Genomic DNA, 21,985 nt, shown 5'->3' on the forward strand with positions numbered 1-21,985 from the left:
AGCCACCAGTTTTAAGTTGTGGAAGACTTCTTGGATCTTATATACAGCTCCCGTGTTATAAACTCCAGAATGACATTACTGTTGCAAAGGGCGTTACCATACCGTTGACATTCAACGGCTCACTACAGCCTCTAGATCTTTTCTGCAGTAGCACTACCCAGCTACTTAATCTTCATTTAACCTTTACACTTTGGATTGCTCTTTACTACAGTAATTATTTTATACCCGTCTTTACTGAATTGTAGCTTACAGATTTTCAACAAAGTCTCCCATTTACCATGTGGATTCTCATATTTTATCCTGCTTCCAAGCACTTTTCAGTTTACTCCCCCAAATGATTAACATTTACAAGTGTCCTTCCCCACTACTATGAATATCATTAATGAGTTGTCATAACCATACATCACATGCCTTTAATTTAAATATTAATTAGCAGTAGACTTGGAAGAGACCTAGGACACCATTAGGTCATCTTCACAAATTAACAATGTATCAGTATGCTTTTTCCAATCACCTAATTTATGACGTATTTCTCTGCTTTATGGGAAAACGGTACAGTGTCAAGTACTTTCTAAAATGCCTGTGAAACTCCACCAATGATTTAATACACACGCACCCACCGATCAGCATTTGCTTTCCGTTCATTTGAATATACTGGAATTCAGTAGCTGACTTTACTTCAGTAGTTTCTCATTTAGGTCCCATATATTCTTACATGTAGTTGTAAAATGCAATATCTTAAGCTTTAGAACAAAGTAGCTTTGCAGAACGGCAAACTAAAAAAAATAAATCTTTCACCAACAGCTCATTCTTGGAAGCAACATCCAAAAGCTAGGAAAACAGCGTCTGACTGAAAACTCAACATTCCTATTCTAAGACTAAAGTATAACTCGTAATACAAAGGCAGTAATACATAGAAATCTTCACTGAACTCAAATGTGGGTTTCGAAGCACTTCACTACTGAGACATATCGTAAGATTTAATAGAAAATAGAGAAAATAAAACTAGAACAAGTTGCACAGTAAATAGATTTGTTAAATGTCTTTTATTTTATATATATACACAGAACAGGATAGATGATTTTCAATTGATATCTAATTAAGCAGGAAAAGTCTTACAAAAATACCCTATGTTCAAGATTAATTATTCTAACAAGCTGATTTGAATTTGAAACTGGCAAAGGCAAGTCAAGTTGAAAAGGCAGCCCAAAAGTGAATTAACACTCACAACAACTCTATATAAGAAAGAATATTATTTGACTTTTCAGTATCTCTTAGGAAACTTGAAACATATTGAAATTCCTCATGTTCACAACTGTACTCAAAACACCAATATTACCTCATTTCTTTTAAAAACACCTTGGAAGGAAAAAAGTAGGGCCCTCCAGGGAAAGCATGCAAGTTGCCATCAAGTTTACAGCTTACAGCATAGCAAATTCTGGTAACACCACAGAAAGCGAAGAGCTTCTATAATGCTATTTATAATTTTTTAGAAATAAGCTATTACTTTTCTCCTTGAATAGGTTAATATTAAACACAGCTTTAAATACAGTCACTTCCTCCACCCTTCAGATCGGGACTGAATTAAAAAGAACACAGAAAGAATCTCTAATAAAAGCAATCTTTTGGTTTAACTACCCTTTACATTTGGAATGCCAACCACGGAGTTTCTTTAGGATTTTCTTAAAAAGAAATCTGTTATTCCATACACACTTTGTCTTCCGTATTGGCTGATGCATAGCGGTTACCTTAATAACCCCATGCAAGAAGAACAATTGCATTTTCCAGATAACCTAAAATAATACCATAAGTTATGCTAAATGCACTTAATATTTTTATATTTTCTACGTGAGAAAAAAGATTCAATTTAGTTGTCTAAATTGGAACAAGCTACTAAACCAGCTAAGCTACTATTTTAGAATGGTTTAAAATCTACCAAGCTAAAGCTAATGGAAGAATTCAGTAAAGCACCAAAAAATCCTCGAAATTAACAGAAAAATAGACTGTATTAAATACACACACTTACCAATTCCACATCAGAAGGTACGTTCAGCCCTGAAGGTGCAACAAAAGGTTCCTCATTTTCTTCTACGTTTTCTGTCTGAGCTGTTTCTACAAGAAACGACAGAGTAAAATACTATATGATGAAACATGGCGAAGTACAAATATTCACAAAAAATTATTGAAACAAAGTGTTATCTAAAAAGACGTGCAATCCAGAAATATCTCAAATCAAACTATAAACAGCATTAGCACTAAACTAAATATGACTAAGATTGCATAAATCATGTCTTAATGGAGATATTAAGAAGTCTAAAACCCTATAACCCATAATCCTGAATTCAGTACTGAAAATAAACAGGTGTCAAATCAAATTGCAAATATCCTTTCTCACATGACTACTACTACTTTTTTTTTTTTTTTTTTTTTTAAATAAAGGAAGCCTATCCAAAATTAAGGGGAACCATTCTCAATGCAGTGGGTGAATCCTTTCCCAATAAAGATGAAAGTGCTGTAGACACCAAGTTTTTCTAAAGCTATTAAGACGCAGGTAGTTGAATCTAGTTGCCTGTTAATCTACCATTTCATCCTATGCAAACAAACCAAGTACTTCCATCATCTTCCTAACCCTAATGAAAGTTGTACAGTAATACAATATGGAGGCTAAAATTCAATTCTAAGACCTACAGAGATAAACCAGTAGCTGACTTAATTGATTAAAATAAAACATTGCTATTCACCTGTAAGGTCAGCCTTAGATTTGTATGGTTACTTTTATACCTAGTTTAAAACACCCAAATATTTAACAAACAGATTTATCATGTTAACTGCTTATCTAAAGCAGCTATTCTACTATAAAGGGCAATTTGTACTACATTCTGTTACATGGTACACCAGAAACATTCCTCCAAAAATATTTTGCTTTATAAACTCTTGTAATCATTCATGTGGAAGGTTTCTATTTTCAAAACTTTGAGTATCATCAATTCTACTAGCTTTGGTTTAAATATATTGATTGAACTCCAGTCTCCTCCTAACAAGTTAGAGCATACACACACTAGTAAAACTCAAAGGATGAAAATGTAACTTGCACAATAAAGTTTATGTCTGTATTTAAGTAATTCAGCATCATCCTGACATTACATTTTTATTAGCACACAGCTTCAAAAACTCATGAAAAGTTACAGGCAAACTTGCAGGACAGAGTTGAACAGAGCAAATAAAGCAATGAAATTTCAGTAATAATATATATATTGTCTTGGATTTTAACATATGTTTTCTGTTCTTTAGGAATTTAAAATCCATGACTAGATGCATCTACAGAAGATAAATTATCAGTTACCTCATACATTAAACGGCATCTATGGATACAGACAGCAGAACAGCAGCTTATCACGTATTCGGTGTCATAGTAAGTATTTGCATAGAAGCTCCTATCCATATAAGTAAAAGTTAAGTCTTTGTTCCTTAATTTCCCCCCCCCCTTTTTTTTTTTGGGGGGGGGGGGGGGGGGAGGGTGTGGGGAGATTTAGATTAGCTCCACAAAAGCACACAGAAATTTTGACATCAAGGAAAGGAGAAAGAATAAGCGGCCAGAGAAGAACAGGACTGTTTTTGGCACAAATTCCAGCTAACTCTTAAAGGGTTCACAGAACTACAGTCTAGATTTCATATTACTGTTACCTGCATCTTCCAATATTGAATTTTGCTCTACTATGATTTACAAAAAATGAATATAAAGAATTTACAGGCCTGTGTTATTGGAAATTCTGATCATACGGCACTCACACAGCAAAACATAATACAAATGTTGCCGCTATCTCACTATTTCACCTGAGTACTTTTCCTCCCAACTTACTAGAAAATCCTCTTTTGTTATCCATTTACAAACATATTCTAAAAGAAACAAGTTCAACAAGAAAGTGCACAACTAATACAATGCTCTAATGACCTGCTATAAGGCCCTCTGCTTCCCATGAGCAGCACTGAAAATTCTCAGATTGCACTGCAAGATTTTGTAATAGTTTAGCATGACACTTCCTTGCTGCATCAAATGTAACTTAACTTGCTGTAAGGAAAACCAGGTAGTTATATCTCTCTTTGCCAATGATTAACTTGTCAAGATTTTAACATTCATATAAAACCACATTTCCAAAAACATGTCTCCAATAAGACCACAATTATTCTAGATATCTCATCAGCATAGCAAAGAAAAATAACGTGGAGCAACCTAGACAAACAATCTGAACTCACAACAGCACTCTCACCAATTGGAATTTCTGTTTATTCCCCATACAAATGATCAGAGGTAGATTCTCTAATATTAAGGCATGTTTTCACACAAAGTTTTGCGAACAGCTCCTACCAAACAGGCATGCTATAAGGTTCAATAAATTCCTGTCCGGTGACCAAAAAGGAGGGGGCACTCACTTTTCTAATCTCTACGCAGGAGAGAGAGAGATGCGGGAGCTGAACCACAAACACGCTCTCTATTATCCCCAATTTTCCACTAGGCTTATCCCTAGCTATTAACTCATCTACATACATGCAAAACATCCATTTGATAAGCAATATTTGAAGACTACAGGCAAAGAAAACTTCAAAACTGGTTGGTTATGAGATTTACCAGATAAATGGGAATAAAATAAATGAAAGATAGCCCAGAAAAAACTGTGCAATTCAGTATGAATACTGAAGAGTTCAGGGGAAACCTTTGGCAGAACGCAAGCGGCAGCGGCACTGCCCTGACACAACCCCATACCAAACTGCAAAAACAATCAAATAATCTTTAAAATCTAAAATGATCCTGCATTTTCTTTTAATATCGCATAACTTGGTAAAATAAACCCATCTCATACCACTGTAACCCACCAACATGTAGTTAGACTACCCAATAGCTTATTAAATGGTCCCAAGTTTACTAAGGCGTAGTTCAATAACACTTGAAAAGCTTCCTTAAAACTTCATTTTAAAAATGCAAAATTACTGTAATTAAAGATACGAAACTGAGAACCAGAACTCTGCATTTTATAAGATCCTGGAGAGGGACATACTTTGTTAAAGAGAGATTCATTTTAACAATTAAGATGACAAAAAAAAAAAATCTAAGCTTAAACAAAAAATAAGAACAAAAAAACCACTGTATCCTGGTTAATTATTATTCTGTTGTTCTATATTTGTAGTGACCTTTTATTTCTTGACCAAAAAATACAGTGGTAATAGAGAGGCATGTGATTAATTACCAGGTTTTGTGAATAGGAACCCACAAACCAGCTGAACTAAATTTCCTGATTGTGTTTTATCAGAAAAACAAGTGAACATATCAAGAATAAAGTTTGCATGAACTCATTAAAACAATTCCTGAAAGATTTTGCTGAAATGCTTTGAGATTTTTTTAATGTGCATTTTAATGAAATACAGATTATCAACTTTCAACTATAAGTTAACATGGGGGAGAGAGGTGAAAGTTCTTCATCTAAACTAACCCTTGCTGTGTTTACCTCTTACCTCTTTGTTTTGCAGGCTGATGCTCCTCCTCCTCAGTGGGTTCTGAAGGGTCATAATAATCACTGCCATAACGGAATCCCACTGCATTATAGGTACCATCCTCTGCCAAAGCTTCACTCAGTCTCTTATATTCCTCCTCTTGAACAAAAATGCAATTACCAATTAACACAACATAATTAAAAGCTAATTTCTCAAAAAATAAAAAAAAATACAATGTTTCTCACTTAAGTTTTTAGATAAGAATTTGTCACCTGTTCATTTTAACTTTAATTAAAAATTGATCAGAAAAAGGCAGCATTTATATTTGCTGACCATTTCTTCCTGAAGAGATAGAGGCTGGGGGTTAAAACATTCTAGTGAAATTATGGACACAAGATCACTGACTTTCAGTTAAAAATAAAATAAAACAAAAAAAAAACTGAAAAAGAAGAATAATGTGCTTATTTTGGGTTTTTTTTTTTGGTCTGAAATCCCAGTCTGCCCTCAATCTGGGCAATTTCTGTGTGGATCTATATTTAAACTATCCTGAGGTCCTCTCACATACGCAAAGACTCCCGTTTTTCGAATCCACTGGGTACTGTCAAGATAACATCAGAAAAAGTGAGTATAACGTAAGTAGGAGTAAATTTAATTTCTTAATTATTTATTTAAACATGCGCTAACTCAGGAAGTTTCCTTGAGCAATACCTTGCCTCGCCTCCTCCTCAAGCAAGTCCGTATGCAAGGCTAAATACCTCTCTTCATCACAGAGGGCATCTATTCTAGCTTCCTCTTCAGACAATTGATAATCTCTGTTCCACGTGGAATATTCAGCATCATATTCAGAAAGGTCATGTAGGTGACCACGCCCATCATACCTGCAAGATGAAAAAGCTGGTCAATGCAAAAAACTTAGGGCTTGGGTTTATGTGACTACTTAAATACTTACCCATTAAAAATGAAAAAAAAAAAAAAACTTATATGTTAAAACATTTTTCCTTTTAGGAGTTACGTTTAATTTTGCTAATCATTTGTCACCAACTATTGAAAAAATTTGTTTAATTGTCTAAATTCCTCTCAAAGAAAATAATAAATTACTACAATTAAAGGCAAAGGTATCCTTTAATAGTTTTAAGTGGGATCCATTTCCTTAACAGCTCTTACCGTACGTGGTTCAACCAACCAATCAATGTCACTTGCAAAATATGTTTTTCTGGAAAGTCAAATAGCTTACATTCACACAAACCCGAATACATAAATACCTATCCGTAAGAACCAAACGGTCGAAATTTCCTCGCTTCTTTCTGCTAGTCCCGAACTCTCAGGAGATATCTTCACCATAGAAACTTGCGTCCATTGGAGGTAAAATCATGGCTAGGCTCGGCCCCTAGCCATTTGGCTGAGGAAATAAGTTCTGGGTTATGTGATAGAGAGACACACATACATAGGAACAGTAACATATACATGCAATTTAAGGAGGTTCACCGTAAAAACGGCAAAGATCAATGACGTACAGTTCCTTTCTACTAAGCAGAAATAATTTTATTTGCAGAAAAAGCATTGCATCGGGATAACATTTATGTATCAGTAAAAGAAACTGATTGAAAAGTAAAGTGACAGTAAGCTCGACTCCGCTGAGGTGTCTTCCCACACACAACTCTTGACTTGTGCCAACTTGCTAGACCAAAAACAAAGAAAGTAAATACTCTAATAGCAAAAAGTTAATGAAACACGTAGGTCTGGTTAATCAAGCTCTGTCCACAGGCAAACTTCAACCCATGTCTTCTCATAGCAATGTGTTTTTCTCAACAGGTGAAAATGAAGACTTCCTGCTGCTGGAGATAAAAAAAATCTAAGCTTCCAAAGGAGTTCATAAGATTAGTGAATACAAACTTCCTTTACTTACAAGTGTAGGTTATTTGGACTTTTTGGTATTATATGCATATACATGTACATACTTAGTTTTTGCTCCCAACAATTTCCGTAGCTACTCTAAATTTAGGTTACTGTTCCACAGAATCATAAAAATGCCTCTACCTGCTAATGAAATCTGTCATGGAAGTGAGCTGCCATTAGAAGACATTGTAACACTTTATTCTCATATAAAAAGTAACTAGCGCTTATGGTTGTTTTTCCTTCTCTTTTTGTATTTGTTTCAATGTGGCAATTAACTTCAATCATAAAAATCATTAAGGGGGGAAAATCCAATATTGTGCAAGAACATTTTCTCCAGTCTTCTGGAAGGCAATAAAAAGACTAACCCTTGTTCCTTTTTTCCAAGCTAAATACACTTGTTACACTGAAACATGGAAAATCATGTTTTGCACCAAAACACTGATGAAATTGAGGGAACAAATGTCTGTAGTATGTCATGTGATCCTTTTCAAATCAAAATCCTTACATCTTTCCCACTGAGGTTTTCAGGAAGAGCCACAACTCCTCTTAAACTGTACTTTCAGTGCTCCTCTCAAATATACCCAATCCAATTTCTCATCTCTCTCCACAAAAATATTTATTCTGAATAAATTTATTCCTAAATCCCATCCTGCACTGCTGATGCCATTGAAGAGACCAAAAAAAAAAAAAAATTCTATTACTCTCTGACTGTAATCCAGCACCTTCTACAAAACAACAACAAAAAAAGCCACACCTGAAACAAAACTCGAAGAGCAAACAACCCCAAAATACAGAGCCATTCTGCCTACTGCAGTAACTCACAGCACAAGGAGAAAGCTATCTGGCCAAGAACTGCTCTGGAGGAATCCCATCACTAGCTTGCAGCCAGCTTACGTAGGAGAAATAAGTTCAGTCCGATTTCTCCTCAGAGCGATAAATACTTTTCTGATCCGCACACTGCACTCTGTTTGCTTAGAGAACACAAACATTAGCTATCTAATAAGTATTCCTATGCAGTAAGATTCCCTCAGTTTCCAAAAGAGAAAAGATGATGTTTGGGGTTTACACTGAAAAGAACAACTCATTCCTGCTCTCCATTCCACCCTGTAAAACCCTACCCTGCCAAACAGAGCAGGAAGCCTCAATACACTCTGATTATCAGAAGCAGGGGGGAACTCCAGAGTTCCCCTTGCCAAGGGGAAAAGCTCAGCAATGCTACAAAAGAAGCACCTGAAACACTCTACCAGGAGGAGCAGCCCTCACACTCTGCCAGTGAAGAAAATCCCCACACACCTGCCAGAGTGAGCCCTCCTTCGCTCACACATCCCCCCTCACTTGCCCACAGCATAAGGGGAGGAACAGAAAGAGGCTATAACAGGAGATCTCGCAGCAGAGGCTGGGGGTTGGGTTGCACCGACCTATCGATCATGATCTTGGGGTCTCCCATCCAAGGAATAAGGTGTCGCCCCTGCTCCTGGTACTGAGCCTTCTCATCATCTCGAAACAGCTTGCAGGCATAGCCGAACACCAGCAGCTCCACACGGCTATTCCCACCTCCACCTCCTCCTCCTCCTCCACCTCCTCCGGGGGGCCCAGGGACCGCTCCCCCGCCTGACAACAACATTAGGGGCGGCGGGCCTGCTTCTTCTGCAGTCCGTCGAGAACCCCCGACCCCTCCGTACATCACCAGAGGATGCAACGAGGAGAAGGAAACTCGCAGTAACAACGACTGTCCAAGAAGCGAGTCCCCCTAAAGGCTGGGCCCGCGCTAAACTTCCCAGCTCCAGAGCACCACAGTCGCCATCACCCGAAACAAAATGGCGAACTTTCCGCTTCCGCTAAGAGAGTAAATGGCACCCTGGTTTCCGGCGATTAGCAGATTCGCCCAACTCTTCGGGAAAACAAATGCAAAATAAAATGAAAACGTAGCGAAAAGCAGCTCTGTGCTGTTTCTAGCTGCTGAGGGAGAAGAGTAGGTCAGCCTGTATGAGCAATCGTCTGGCAGACGGGCGGAGGAGTAGGTCGCCTCGGTTAGCGATGAAAGTGCGCAAGGCAAGCAGCAGGCTGGGGTGCGGGTGGAGCGGCGGAGGAGGGGGTGAGGCGGGGCGGGGGGGATGGCAGCGTGCCGGGGCCCGGCGGCCGTTAGCGGCCCGTCAGGGCGCCAGGTGGCGGCCGAAGCGGTCCCTGTGGGAGCCCTGAGCGGGCGGGCTTGAATGCCTTCCTGGTAGACCTTAGCTAAAGCGCTTGGAAGGCGCCTGAGGGTGATGGGGCCGGCTCGCTTAACGTGAGGTTTAGGCTTAAAAAGGCGAGTGACGCAGTTGGCACCGTGAGCCAGTATGCCCCCTGCGTGAGGGCACCCCTGGAGGCAGTGGGGAAGGAGGAGCTGCTGGGGCTAACCTGAAGCGAAGAGACTGACAAATGCAGGGCTAGGCGGAATAAAGGTGGTAGAGTTGGTAGCTCTCGAGAGGAGCAGAGTTGTTGTGGGACTTGCTGAGGAAAAATAAAGTAGGAAGCTGGGGTGATGCCCACTTCAGGCTGTGTGTGGGACGGACGTTCAAGGGGAGAATGGGTCTGGGACCCAAAGTGAGAAGGGAAAAGAGTGAGGAATAGGGGAAGACTTTTCCAAAAAGTGAATAGGTTAGATGACTTTACTAAAACTGTGTAATCTAGATTGAGCCAATAGAGCCAATAGGGACAAGAAGCCATCTAAAATGTGTCCCAATGGAGAAGAGTCTTACAAGAGATGTCTGAAAAACGAACGTTCCAAAGTCAACAAATACATACCCAAGAAACAAACCATATGATGAATATGTAGAAGTTAACAGTAATTTGCTTGCTTCAATGAAGCCTTCAGTGAAGAAATCTGCTAGAGGTAGATGCTTCTGACTGATGCATATTCCTAATTTTTAAAAATATTGACTGAGCTGTTTTAAAGAAGAGGGAAGTTCTAAGTACAATGCTAACATTTGAAAAACATGAATTGTGTACAGGAATATCAAGGAGTGATTAAGAACAGGCTTGAGGATTATGGAACAACTTGATACCACCTAGGAAAAATTCAGAGTAAAGAAAGGAGCAGGAAAAAACAGTAGGAAGTACTCCAAGAAAAAATTAACAGTTCCTGATGGGAAGTATAAGAAAGCAATTGAACATTGATATGTGGCAAGGATTTAGTGACTTCCGTAAGGCTAGTGTTAATGAAAATGATTCAGCCAAAAGATAGAGTGACAACCCATGAAATAAGTATGGCAGAAAAATTGCTCCATGCAGCTGAAGTGGCACTGTAATAAGATAACTCCAGGACAATTTGCTAGGATATCAGCGTTTGAGACAAGGATACGAACTGTGCATGGGTCAGATAAAGGGTAAAACATGGAAATTTTAGTTACAAAGAACACAATTACAGCAAGATGGAGAGAGTATTTTAATGAGTTCTTTAATGGTGAAATGGATAAAGGCAAACAAACAGCAATTTTCCAGCCAGCTGAGGTGTTTATAGAAGAACCAAGAGGTGATCAGAACACCTGGGAACAATAAAGCACCAGGTGTTGATAATGTTCTTACTGAATTATTAGGAACAGGAGGGAATAAGCTAACTACAAGATTTTAAAAACTAATTTGTGTTACTGTGAATTGTGTTACTGTGAATTGAAAATAACCTAAAGAAATGGAAGAAGGAAACCATGTGTCCATTTCTGAAAATGAAACTTGATGCCTGTAGTAGCATCTTATTACCTAACTGCAGCATGTGATATTGTAGCCTATATGCTAATATATAGTTAGCCTGTAATCAGGAAAGGGATTAAGAGAGGTTTCTGGAAGAACTGCTGCACATCACTTTCAAATTATTGACTACCTTGGGAAAATAAATAAGGACATGACCAGACTACATACAATGAGCTTTAGTGTATTTAAGAAAGCACATGGTAGTGCGTTATGAATTTGCATAGTAATCAAAAAGCACTCCTCTTATCTCTTCTTTTGGGTAGTTTGCTCCCCACTCAGTATTTATAAGAAAATGAAGTTCATCTCATTTTTATTCTTTCTTCTAGTGTATGCCATCATTTTTTTCTTCTAGTGTATCCATTTTTCCTGGAAGGAAAATGGGATAATCAATGTGTGCTTTTTTTTTCCCCCCCCCTAAACCACACTTAAAGACATATCTAACTTTACTAGTAAGAAAAAATACTCTGAAATGACTACAGACTTCTGCTTTAGACCTTTATATGGTAAACTGCCCATGTTGTTTCAGATCCTTAATTAGCCCCAGCTGGCCTGGCTGGGATGAAGAGTAGTTAGCTATAAATTGAAAAGATTACGAAATGGGTGTCTGTCACTCTCCCTTTTTCAATTTTCTTTTTGTTGTAAGTATGAGAGCAACTAAGAATAAAAGTCTTTCTTTCCTATGCTGATACTAGTTTTTTTTCTCTTTCTTAATAGAGCTATAGTTTTGTACTTTACCTTTAGCTAGAAGTGGAGAAAAACACTTTTTTTTTTTCCCCTCTGTTCTTAAGTAGGTTTGGAAGAAGAGCATGTTGTGCTGATTCTAAAGAAAGAAAAATACCATTTGCATCGTGTTTTGTCCTTCAGCAATAGAAAGGAATTTTCAGCATACCAGAACAAATCAAATTTTATTCCATGTATACAAGAGGAAAGAAATGACAAGTTATGGAGTTGGAGACCCTACAGAAAACAAAATAGAGGTAAGCAGCTCTGTACAGAAACTTGCAATTTTTCAGTAAGTAAGAAACTGTAATTTCTGGAGTGGGAATTGGTATAGATTCCAAGAATGGTCTTAGATTCTCCTGTATTGGTTATGAGAGGATGAAACTATATGAAAGACCTACTGTAAAAGATTTCATTGATCCACACATGCATGGTGCTTTCTGTAGTAAAAATAGAAATCTTATATATCACTATACTAATCTTGACATTGGCATCCTTGTAGAGTAGATCTGTTATTTTTGTAGAAAATGCTGTGCTTAGAAGGTCTTAGCTCCAGCACGACTAAGGAAAGCGAACATAACGTTTTTTCTTCTTGGTCACCGTTTGTTCATTACAAGACGTGGCATGAGCCTGCACTGACTTCCTTATTCTACCTCAGTGATGTTTTGTAAGAGTAGAGCTGCAGTGTCTATTTTAGAGAAGGATGAACAGAACCTGTGAGGTCTACTTGAATACTAAAATTGTACATAATTACTCTCTTAAAGAAGATGGCTCTCTAAATTCTCATGACTTTGAGTAGACTTTATCGTTATTTCAGCCATTGCAGTAGGATCCACATATAAAACATCTGGTAATTCCAATTCAATTGGACTTGCATTTTAAATACAGAATTGCTGCAACATAGTAGCTAGGTAAACAATTATGTGTATGTTAATGACCACAGTATGTAACCGGCTGCATTAATAAGTGGATACTGAGTGGTTGTTGAGGATTTCCAGCTTTTTTATTTTATTACCAGCTTGCTGCAATTCATAGCTTAGTTACTCACTTCATTTCCAGAGAGTTACTTACCTCTAAATCAATTGTATAAATATTCTATTTACCTTTCCAAAAAAAAAAAAAAAGAGGGGGAGGAATCCCCTCTTTTTAACATGGTGATTTAGTTTATTTACACAGATACACCACGTATCCTTTGGTAGATTTTGTGTGTGTGTGTATTTCATAGCCTGCCAATTTCTATGACTAACTTATTTGGCTACTTTATTTTGGGTAGAGGCCTCCTTTCATGAGGTTGTTTACAAGAAACAAAGATGTGCTTAAATATACACAGAAAACAGTTTACACTAAAGAGGGAGGGGAAAAAAGTATCCGGAAGAAGACTGTATTTTCCAAGACGTTTCCCTTGAGAATGTCCAACAGATTCCGTCAGATAGACCTTCTTGAAATAAGATAGAACTACATAGTTCAGCTATAAAGTGTCTTAATTTGGTTGAAGAAGTTTCAATTCCTGTCACGTTAATGGAGTAGAGCTTACTGTGCTGATGACAAAATGCTATAAATGTAGTTAAGGTTGTCTCTTATTTCCTTCCCTTTCCTTTCTCTTTTCTGTATTCAAAAATTTCTTCACTGTTATATTATATAAGTTATTTAATTAATGTGCTTGAGAAGGGTAAATTAAAGCTTTATGAGTAGTACTAACGGTCAATTTTGGATTTATCCCTGAATTCCCTTATATCAGTAACTCTGTTCTACTATTTTTCTCCAAAAAATGCTCGTCTATGAGACGTTTCAGGTAAAATGTATATAATGTAAGCAATTTCTGTTACAGTGCAAAAGATTCCAAGAGCAAATGAAATAGCCTTAAAATAAATTCAATTTATAATTAACCAAATTGTTTACATTCAGCTTTCATCTTTTAGATTTGATTCTGTTGTTATCAGGGAAACCCATGGCACTTGCATTTTGGCATAAGTTCCATATGGACTGTATTGTGGTTTTGTATGCAAAACACAGTATCGATGGATAGTAACGTACATTCTAAGCATTTTTCTCTATCTTTTTTTAGTAATATTCTGACATCAGATCAAGTAATCAAAATGAACAGCTGCTTTGTACATAACACCGATGTTTTTAAGGGGAGCCTTCACAGTTAGGGGTATATCTGTCTTACCTCAAGGAAGTTTTGCATTACCTTCTTTGTGCAACAAGGCACAATTACAAACTGGTGTTTCAGTCTGGTGAATAGCTTGGATTATCCCTCTTGGAGAGTAACAAGAATCCTCTCTGCAAAAGAGAGGATTCCTCCCTGCATAGCTCAGCAGGTTGAGTATATTTGATGATAAACTTATTTTTCTTATGAGTGAATTTTGATTTGCGATGTAGGTTAATCAGTGGTTAACAAGCAGTACCGTTTGTCTAATGGTGTGATATGGCATTCTTAATTAAACCTTGGCAATTATTACTGTGCTGCTTAAAGAGAATTGCACTTCGTACATGAGGAAATAGTTTTCTCTGCTTTTTTTGTGCTTTGCATCATTGAGAGTAATACGAATATCAAAAGGAAAGGTCAAAGTCTGCCTTTCATGTAACTGTGTATTAAAGCCACTATTATTTATCTGTGTTAGTGGCATGCCTAAAGAACACAAGAGAGGTTCATCTGCCTCAATGGATTGTGAGGACATATTTATTACTAATAACAACAAAGAAATATAGATTATTAATGGTTTTCATTTTACATGATAAAATGAACATCAAAGCTAGGGGCAGGCTTAGTTGCAAACTTTATGGTTCTGGCAATTCTTCCTGCTGCAAATGAAGTAAACGTTGGTCTTCAGCTGCTGCTTTTGAGTGTTTTCTTTTACGTGATGCGAAAGCATTCCTAATCTCCTGTGTGCTTTAGAAAAATCAATACTGCATTCCTTTGTGGAAGTAATTACTGAAGATTTGGACCTGGTACACTACTACTTACTTGTAGAGGAATAAGATGTGGCAGGAGTAGTTTGTTTTATTACCTTATTTAGCGGACTTTGGTCTGTTCTATGAACTATTTTTTGAAGGTTTTCATTTTATTTGCTTCCGCCCCCTCCTCCCCCCCCCAATGTTTTCCCAAACATTAGTCATTCAGTAAAGTCTGAGGAAAAGCTTCATAGATAGCAGACGTCAGAAGACTCGTCAGCCTCCCATGAAGTGAGGGGACATTGGATGGTGATCTTGTTTTGCTTTTAGTGCTGGCATTTGAACATCAATAAACTTGCTTCATTGGTTCCTTTAATCCGTAAAGAAGAGACACATGAATGTGTGGGGAAGAAAACCAAATCACTGTTTTCTCCCCTTTGTTGGCTGGCATACTGTCAGCAAGCTGATCAGAATATCCTTTAGTATCTCTGTTTTGGAAGGGTTTTTTTGGCCTCACGGTTACTTTCTAATTCCTGTAAATGTTCGTAAATAGCAATTTGTCAGTTCTTTTAATCCATCTGTGCAGTGAGTCATCAGCTTGCTAGACTGCTGTTCACATCAGTGGGGGTTTTATTGATCTATAATGGAAAGCAGAACATGAAGTCTGCATGATAGGATGTGAGCCTAGAGTACAATCATTTGCTTAGTTTCTATGGAGAATTAAAGTTTGATTAGGTTAAACTGTAATGTTTATTGTTGTCAAACAGAAATCAGCATTTCTGCACCTTTGTGTGGAAGTAAAGAGGGGAGAGGTTGCCTTATGAAAGGTGTACATCCAGAATTGTTGTTGGAGTCTACCTGCACCATGATAAGACCTGGCCCATGAACAGTTTGCCTAACAAGCCTGTAGGTAGTAGTCTTGCTTCTAAGTCCTTGACAGTGTCCATGAAACGCTGAAGTCATGTGAACTTTGGAGTGAAGGTTTATGAGGTTCCTAATAAGCAACCGTTGTAACAGTGTGATATTTCCTACATGCTTTTGCATTGGATCTTACTGCTGCATAGTTTAATTAATTAAACAGTAAAGCATTTAAAAATGCTTCTTGAAATAAGCATCCCTTTGAGTCAGAATATAACTTCAAGAATTTGTAGCTTTTAGGTAGAGGGCTTACAAATCAAAGCAGACTACAATCAACCTATCAAGTTATGTAGCTGAGTAATAGCTTGTCTGGAGTGTGAAAACAGTCACTGATGGATACATTAACCGAGGGCCAGATGGCACGGTTGGACAGTATACTATATGCTGTTGCTTATGGTTTTCTGCACTTGCAGTTGCCTGTGGTGCAAAGGAGATGACCTCCTGCAGCACTGTCTTCTGTAAGGATGTATGATTCACAGAGATATCTAATATGATGCTTGAGGGCCTCATATTGATATCGACAGTTTGAGTAATCAAATCTCTCAATTTTTTTCCCTAAGGCTTCACATTTCCCTGTCAGAAAAAGTCCTCATAGATCTCCTTCAGTGATCTATGTTTGGTTTCTAAATGTCTCAGAAGTGTGAAATGTTTCGTACTCAAAAGCTGATGCTTTCAGTGTATGCTACGCGCATTGACTTCAAATCAGTCAATGTAAAAACATATAACTTGTCACTGTCTTCCTGTGCTTTTTTTCTCTGGTGCAACTTTTCATCGTCCCTTGCACACAAGTCTTGCCTTTCCCATTCGAGCTTTGGCTGGGATCAAGTAAGAAACCTGGGAAGCCCTGTGGAGTTGCCATACCTTTGTAAGGGATCTGCTGGGTATAAATTATTAGCTTTTCCACAATGGCAAAATCTAAGACTTGAACTGGGGGGTGGAGGAGGCAAAAGAGGGGGGATCGAGAGAGAGCTTGATGCCACTGTTCACTGAATCATGCTCAAGTGTTTTCTCCTTTGCTATATTTGATTGTGATAACGTTCTTTTCTGAAGGAAGAATCTGCACTAATAAAACAAGAAATACCTGTACGTAAAAGTATGTACTTGGGTCTAGTAGTTTATTTCCCATACCTGATATAGTCTGTGCTGAAACATTGTTGAACAGAGTACGCTGATTAGGCGATGAAGACGACATCCTATACTGGGGTTTATTATTCTAACATTTATTAACACTTTTTTTCAAAGTTGTGCCTGTCCTGCCATCCTGGAATAATGTCGCTTTCCAGAGCTTCTTTCTCCAAGCTCCTTTCTCCAATTTTTTGATGTTGCTTTTCCTAAAGGATAATTCTATGTGCAAGGCTAGGAGCATTATTGCTCTGAAGGGAAAATCCTAAGCTGCCAAATCTGGAAGCAAACCACTCCAGGATCTCTTGATGCATCTCATAAAGAAGCCCCTCTGCCCAATGCAACAGTTACTATTTCCTTAGCTAGGAAGTCTGAGCTGTTTAAGGCACTCCAGTTAATAAAACTTGCCTGTACAGGAGAATCAAAAAGAAATGCTTCTCAGTGCTGAGTAAGTTAGTAAAATCTACTGTGGGTAACAAAGACGTACAGGATGCTTTTATCTTCTCTGTTTTGTGTGCTGCTTTGATGTATAAGGAAAGCACACACTATAAGATGACAATGTTGATCAGTGCGGTAAGCTGAGGTCTCAGCATACAAGCAACCTAAGCCTTATGACGTTTTTCCTATTTTTGTAGGCATCATAATACAGGAAAAGTTTCAAAGAGGAAGCCCAGTATCTGGCTTTACACAGCCAAAATGATATTTATACTAGTACAGCTGCTGAGACACTTCAGTGTGCCTGTGCTGATCCAGTTGTAGGACTGGACTTTTAGTCAGCTTTTCTTCTTGGGTTGCTACTGTTTGCAATCATAAATCATTATTCATTCACATTTTGAATAGGAATACATTCATAGTGAAGACATTAAATCATAAATCTTCAGATAAATTGATTATACTGGTATTCTGCTTCTTGGATAATCTGGAGGATCAAAGAAAAACTTTATAAAGAATGTATATTTTAAAGACTGTTTTGTGTTAACTTCGTCACTCAGCCCAGGGGTTTCTGTTGCTATAGACCGAAGGCAGAAAGACTCTGTAATTAACATTGTATTGCTTCTGTTCTGATCTGCATGGGCTTGTTGATAGCTTATAATATTAGATGGGTGTCGGACTGAAGGAGAGTATGCTTAAATGTTGTTAATATAAAAAGGAAATAAATGCTGTTCAGCAATCTGTCATTCCCAAAGTTCCATCCAGTAAAAGCAGTTTACATTCAATACCATTGCGCCTTCAGGTTAAGAACTTAAGAGTTTGAAATATTGGATCAGACAGCTGGTTCGTGTTTCACAGGAAAATGACACAATAACAATATAGGTGTTTGGTATGTCTTGGGAAATAGAATTAATGTCTTAGAGACCTAATTTATGCCATAGGCAGCAACGTTTTGGTGACAGGAACTCAAGTTAGGATGGCCAACAATCACATGCAAACTGGAAATGAAAATGTTAATTACTCATATAACACACTATACTGTAAAATTACTTTATCTCTTTGTCCTAAAGATAAAAGCAGGGAAAAGTAGAGTCAACCACCCACGGTGATTCCTAAAGTCCAGAGTAATGAAACCTCCTTGTGGGTTATCGTTGATAATTCACAGCAAACCTCTTATTTTCCAGGGTACTTTACACATAGGTTGAGTTTTTTGCAGGTTTCACTTTATGCGGATTTCGTAAGTTCTGTTTCTGGAGGGTGGAAGTATCCTCAGAAAGTTATAATGAATTAAAATGGCTGAAAAGACATAGAGAACTCCGCCCTAGGATTTTGCTGAAAGCCTTGAGTAACCTGATCTGAGGTCATAGTGACTGTGCTTTGAACGGGAGCTTAGAGCGATGATCTCCTGAGGTCCCTTCTTATCCGAATCTGTAAATTCATGCATCTCTTCCAATGACATGTATTCAGAATAAGAATTACATAATCCAAATACTTTCACGAGGGTCTCTTTCTCCCTTAGCAGGGGAGGAAGTGAGAGTTAAAGAAGTACAGATTTTTTTTTTTTTTTTAAAGTTTCCTTCTGTAGGCACTGTTTCACTCTTTCTGCAGCCTTATGGGTTAAGTTACCTTGTCTTTATTATCAAAGTTGCTTATATCTCAGGCGTGCTGTGTGGAAGATAAGTGCTGATGGATTTCAATCTTTTTTCCATCTTTTCAGTGCAGTTTGTTACTCTTTCCCTGTTGCATTTCCTGGGAACCCACAATTGCCAGCAGACAAGATGACAGTTTTCAAAAGACTAGTGGTAATTTGGCAAAGCAGACAAAAATACAACTATGCTATTTATATTTATATGCTTCTGCCAATCAGTGGATCAATGAAAAGCTCTTAATTTCACGTAGTGTGTGTGGGTGTGCGCATGTGTCTGTGACTGTCTTGCGAGCAATAGGAAAATGAAGAGCATTTACTTCTTTGAATGCTTTGTCTCGTGATCTGAGAGCAGATTTAAAGGGTCTTGACAAGGAGTATTAGAGGAAGGCCGTTGGGGATTATATTGTATTAATAATCAGCTGCGTTTGATTTGCAAATACTGATCACAGAACTTCTGTTTGAGAGTGAAGACTAGGGGATGGACCAAGTTTGAGTTGTGAAGCTAAATGAACATCAGATAGACTTGATCATTTACTTAGTCTCAAAGGTGCAAACCAGGCACAGTACAGAGCTACCAGATGTACACTTCTTACATTAAGCCAAAAACTTAGAAAATATTTTGTTTTAGAACACAGTGGCTGACTAAAAGATTTGAAAGCCTTTGTGGGAGAACTTTGACAGCAGGCTGGGTGCCTCAAAGATAAGTTTACATCAGTTTACGTAAAAAGGACACGAGGATTAGAGAAATCCTATAACTGATCAAAAGATAAAATCTGCATTGTCAGCTTCAAATTCACAGTCAAATTTGCACTGGAAGAAGATGTTAAGGAAAAGCTACTGTCACACCTAGCACCTTAGATACCAACTCTGAAGGAAACCAAATTTACCATGCTCAAAAAAGCTTATGTGATTTACATTATTTAACTTATGTTTTGAGCATGAGCGCCTCAGTTTATTTAGCTGATTTTCTGGTAGATTGCAGTTCACACTGTAAAGTTAACGGATTTCTTAGTGATTTAGTTTCTGCTCTTCAAAAGGAATGGGGGAAAGTTTCTGCAAATCGTAGCATCTGGCTTGTGTTTACTTCTATTGAGGGTTACTCTGACTAGAATTCAAATTGATTATTTTAGTAGTTTTGTCCCCTGTTAATCACAACTGATAGTCTCCTGTGGAAACCTCCCCACTATTTTCACTTCTTTAATAAAACTGCCATGCATGTAAAGCCGTAATTCTACAACAGAGCATGTCTTTACATATTTATTCTTGTTCTTTGTGGAATATGTTGTGTAGGAGTTATTGAAGTACAAGCTATTTCAGCAAATGTTATTAAAAATGGTATTTGAAAGGAAATGGGTTAGGTGGAGTTGTATGAAATATTCACGGTGAAGCCTAACAGCAGGATTAGCTCTATAGCTTTGCTGTGGATCCACGATTGTCATTGTAGGGCCTTGTTTTTCATATCCAAACCTATAGCATCCATTTTCTTACTTTTAGAATTTGACTTCTTGAGGACTGACTAACAACGATGTTTTTGTCACGTCTCTGACGCTCAAATTAGTAGAGGGATGGAATACTTTCCTAGACAATTTTTTGTTGTTATTTTCTTTCTAACCATTTTGTCCTGGGACTAATTCTGGAGTAGAAACATCTGTTGATGTGGCATTTGAAATGTTGGTAGAAATGTTGGAGACCCAGGCTTAGCTTTGTCTGGTTTGGAGCAGGAAGTTAAATCTGTCCTCCGTATCCTCAGGAAGTGCTGTCATCCTTGGGCAGTTTGCTAGTCTGGTGAGGTGCACTTCTGATTTCTCTCTCTGGATTTTGCGTGGAAAGGGGGAAACTATTCCAATCATACAGACATATAAAGTGAGGTTTCAAAAGCCTATATGTCACAGAACTGTCATTCTCCTACCAGGGCGCTGGAATTTTTAGGCTAATCATGGACAACTAACTCTAGATAGAGTTCTTCAAGGTAGGCCAGTTGGCTATGTCATGCCTTTTGACCTCCAGAAGAAAGAAAGGGCTTGCAGTCTGTCCTGCAAAGATGTGAAAAACACAGTGCTAAAGAGAAAATTCCTGCTTCTCTCCAGTTTAGGAAGATCTTTGGCTGTGGGAATTAGTCAAATCCTTCTTTATAATAATTCATCCCTGGGAGGAAGAAATCTGTAAGCAGCTCTTCTGTTGCTACCTGATTAGCGCTGGTTTATTTGGAAAAAGAAACAGTGCTTATAACTATAAGGAACTCAAAATTCTGACAATGTCAAAAATATTTGCTTGGAGGACTTCCGTATATTTTTGCTTGTTCTTTTCTATGGGTGCTATTTATTATTGCAATAAGAAGTTTGAGGATGACTTAACACTGTGTTTCAGGAATGCAAGAGACAATGCCATTGTGTTCTCAAATGGACAGTTGTCTGCAGAAGTACTTTGCCTAAGGAGCCATTGTGTACAGTTTTGCCATTGAACAGGATTCACCCTACAAGTCCACAACATAACATACACATTGCACACCATGCAATAATAGTGTTAGTACAGTACCAGGCTAATAGCCTGCTGTGAAAACATCTCGAGATGGGAAGATTGCAGCTTCACACTTGTACGAGCTATGTAGTCTGCAAAACAGGATGTTTCCCCATCAACTGTTGTTAATGATGGCGAGAGAGAATGTACTGTTGCAGAGACTCCCTTTCCATTTATGACTAGTGGTCGCTGAAGAGTGGACATTCTGAGTATGCATAAGGAATCGCTACAGATTAATCTGTGATCTAGAGTATTTTTCAACTCTTAACTTATATATGTGATGTCTTCGCACTGATTGAAAGTATATGTACGACTCACCTCTGCATTAGGCATAGCCTCTGCTACCTCTTCACAGCTTTGATTTGACAGTAATGACTTTCTACCCATGCATCCAAATGTGTCGGATATATCACTGAACAGTATTCACAGATAATTTATTGATCTTCATTCTCAAAGCAGTGCTCAGGAAACCAGCAATATAGAATCCACATGGGCAATTCAATGCTTTTTTTTACTCGCATATAGCAGATAAACTGCTGTGCCAGCACCCGTTATTGTGTATTTATTAAAAATATATTCTTGTGCTTTAAGCTACTTGTTACTTATCTTCAGGTCTGATAGCAG

General features: G+C 37.8%; 2 protein-coding genes across 14 annotated transcripts in view; one reads left to right on the forward strand and one right to left on the reverse strand.

Annotated features, from left to right (window-relative positions):
- SFSWAP (splicing factor SWAP) overlaps nt 1–9,425 on the reverse strand; it is a 54,781-nt gene extending 45,356 nt beyond the window's left edge. For 3 of the 7 annotated variants that reach the window (XM_009666676.2, XM_009666675.2, XM_009666673.2), the window contains exons 1-4: nt 8,802–9,425; nt 6,196–6,365; nt 5,509–5,646; nt 2,027–2,112 (exon numbers count right to left, since the gene is read on the reverse strand). In XM_009666676.2, the coding sequence (XP_009664971.1) occupies nt 2,027–2,112; nt 5,509–5,646; nt 6,196–6,365; nt 8,802–9,067 (660 nt within the window). In that variant the 5' untranslated portion in view covers nt 9,068–9,425. Of the gene's footprint in view, nt 1–2,026; nt 2,113–5,508; nt 5,647–6,195 lie in introns of all 7 variants that reach the window. The other 4 variants (XM_009666679.2, XM_068911636.1, XM_068911635.1 and 1 more) reach the window with 4 other exon arrangements.
- A 2,225-nt stretch (nt 9,426–11,650) lies between these two features.
- LOC138061431 (uncharacterized) overlaps nt 11,651–21,985 on the forward strand; it is a 345,010-nt gene continuing 334,675 nt past the window's right edge. For all 7 annotated transcript variants that reach the window (XR_011135176.1, XR_011135177.1, XR_011135178.1 and 4 more), the window contains exons 1-2: nt 11,651–11,747; nt 11,901–12,086. The gene's annotated coding sequence lies outside the window, so the exon portion shown is untranslated. The remainder of the gene's footprint in view (nt 11,748–11,900; nt 12,087–21,985) is intronic.

Source organism: Struthio camelus, chromosome 17, assembly GCF_040807025.1.
Source record: "Struthio camelus isolate bStrCam1 chromosome 17, bStrCam1.hap1, whole genome shotgun sequence".
Taxonomy (NCBI): Eukaryota; Metazoa; Chordata; class Aves; order Struthioniformes; family Struthionidae; genus Struthio; species Struthio camelus.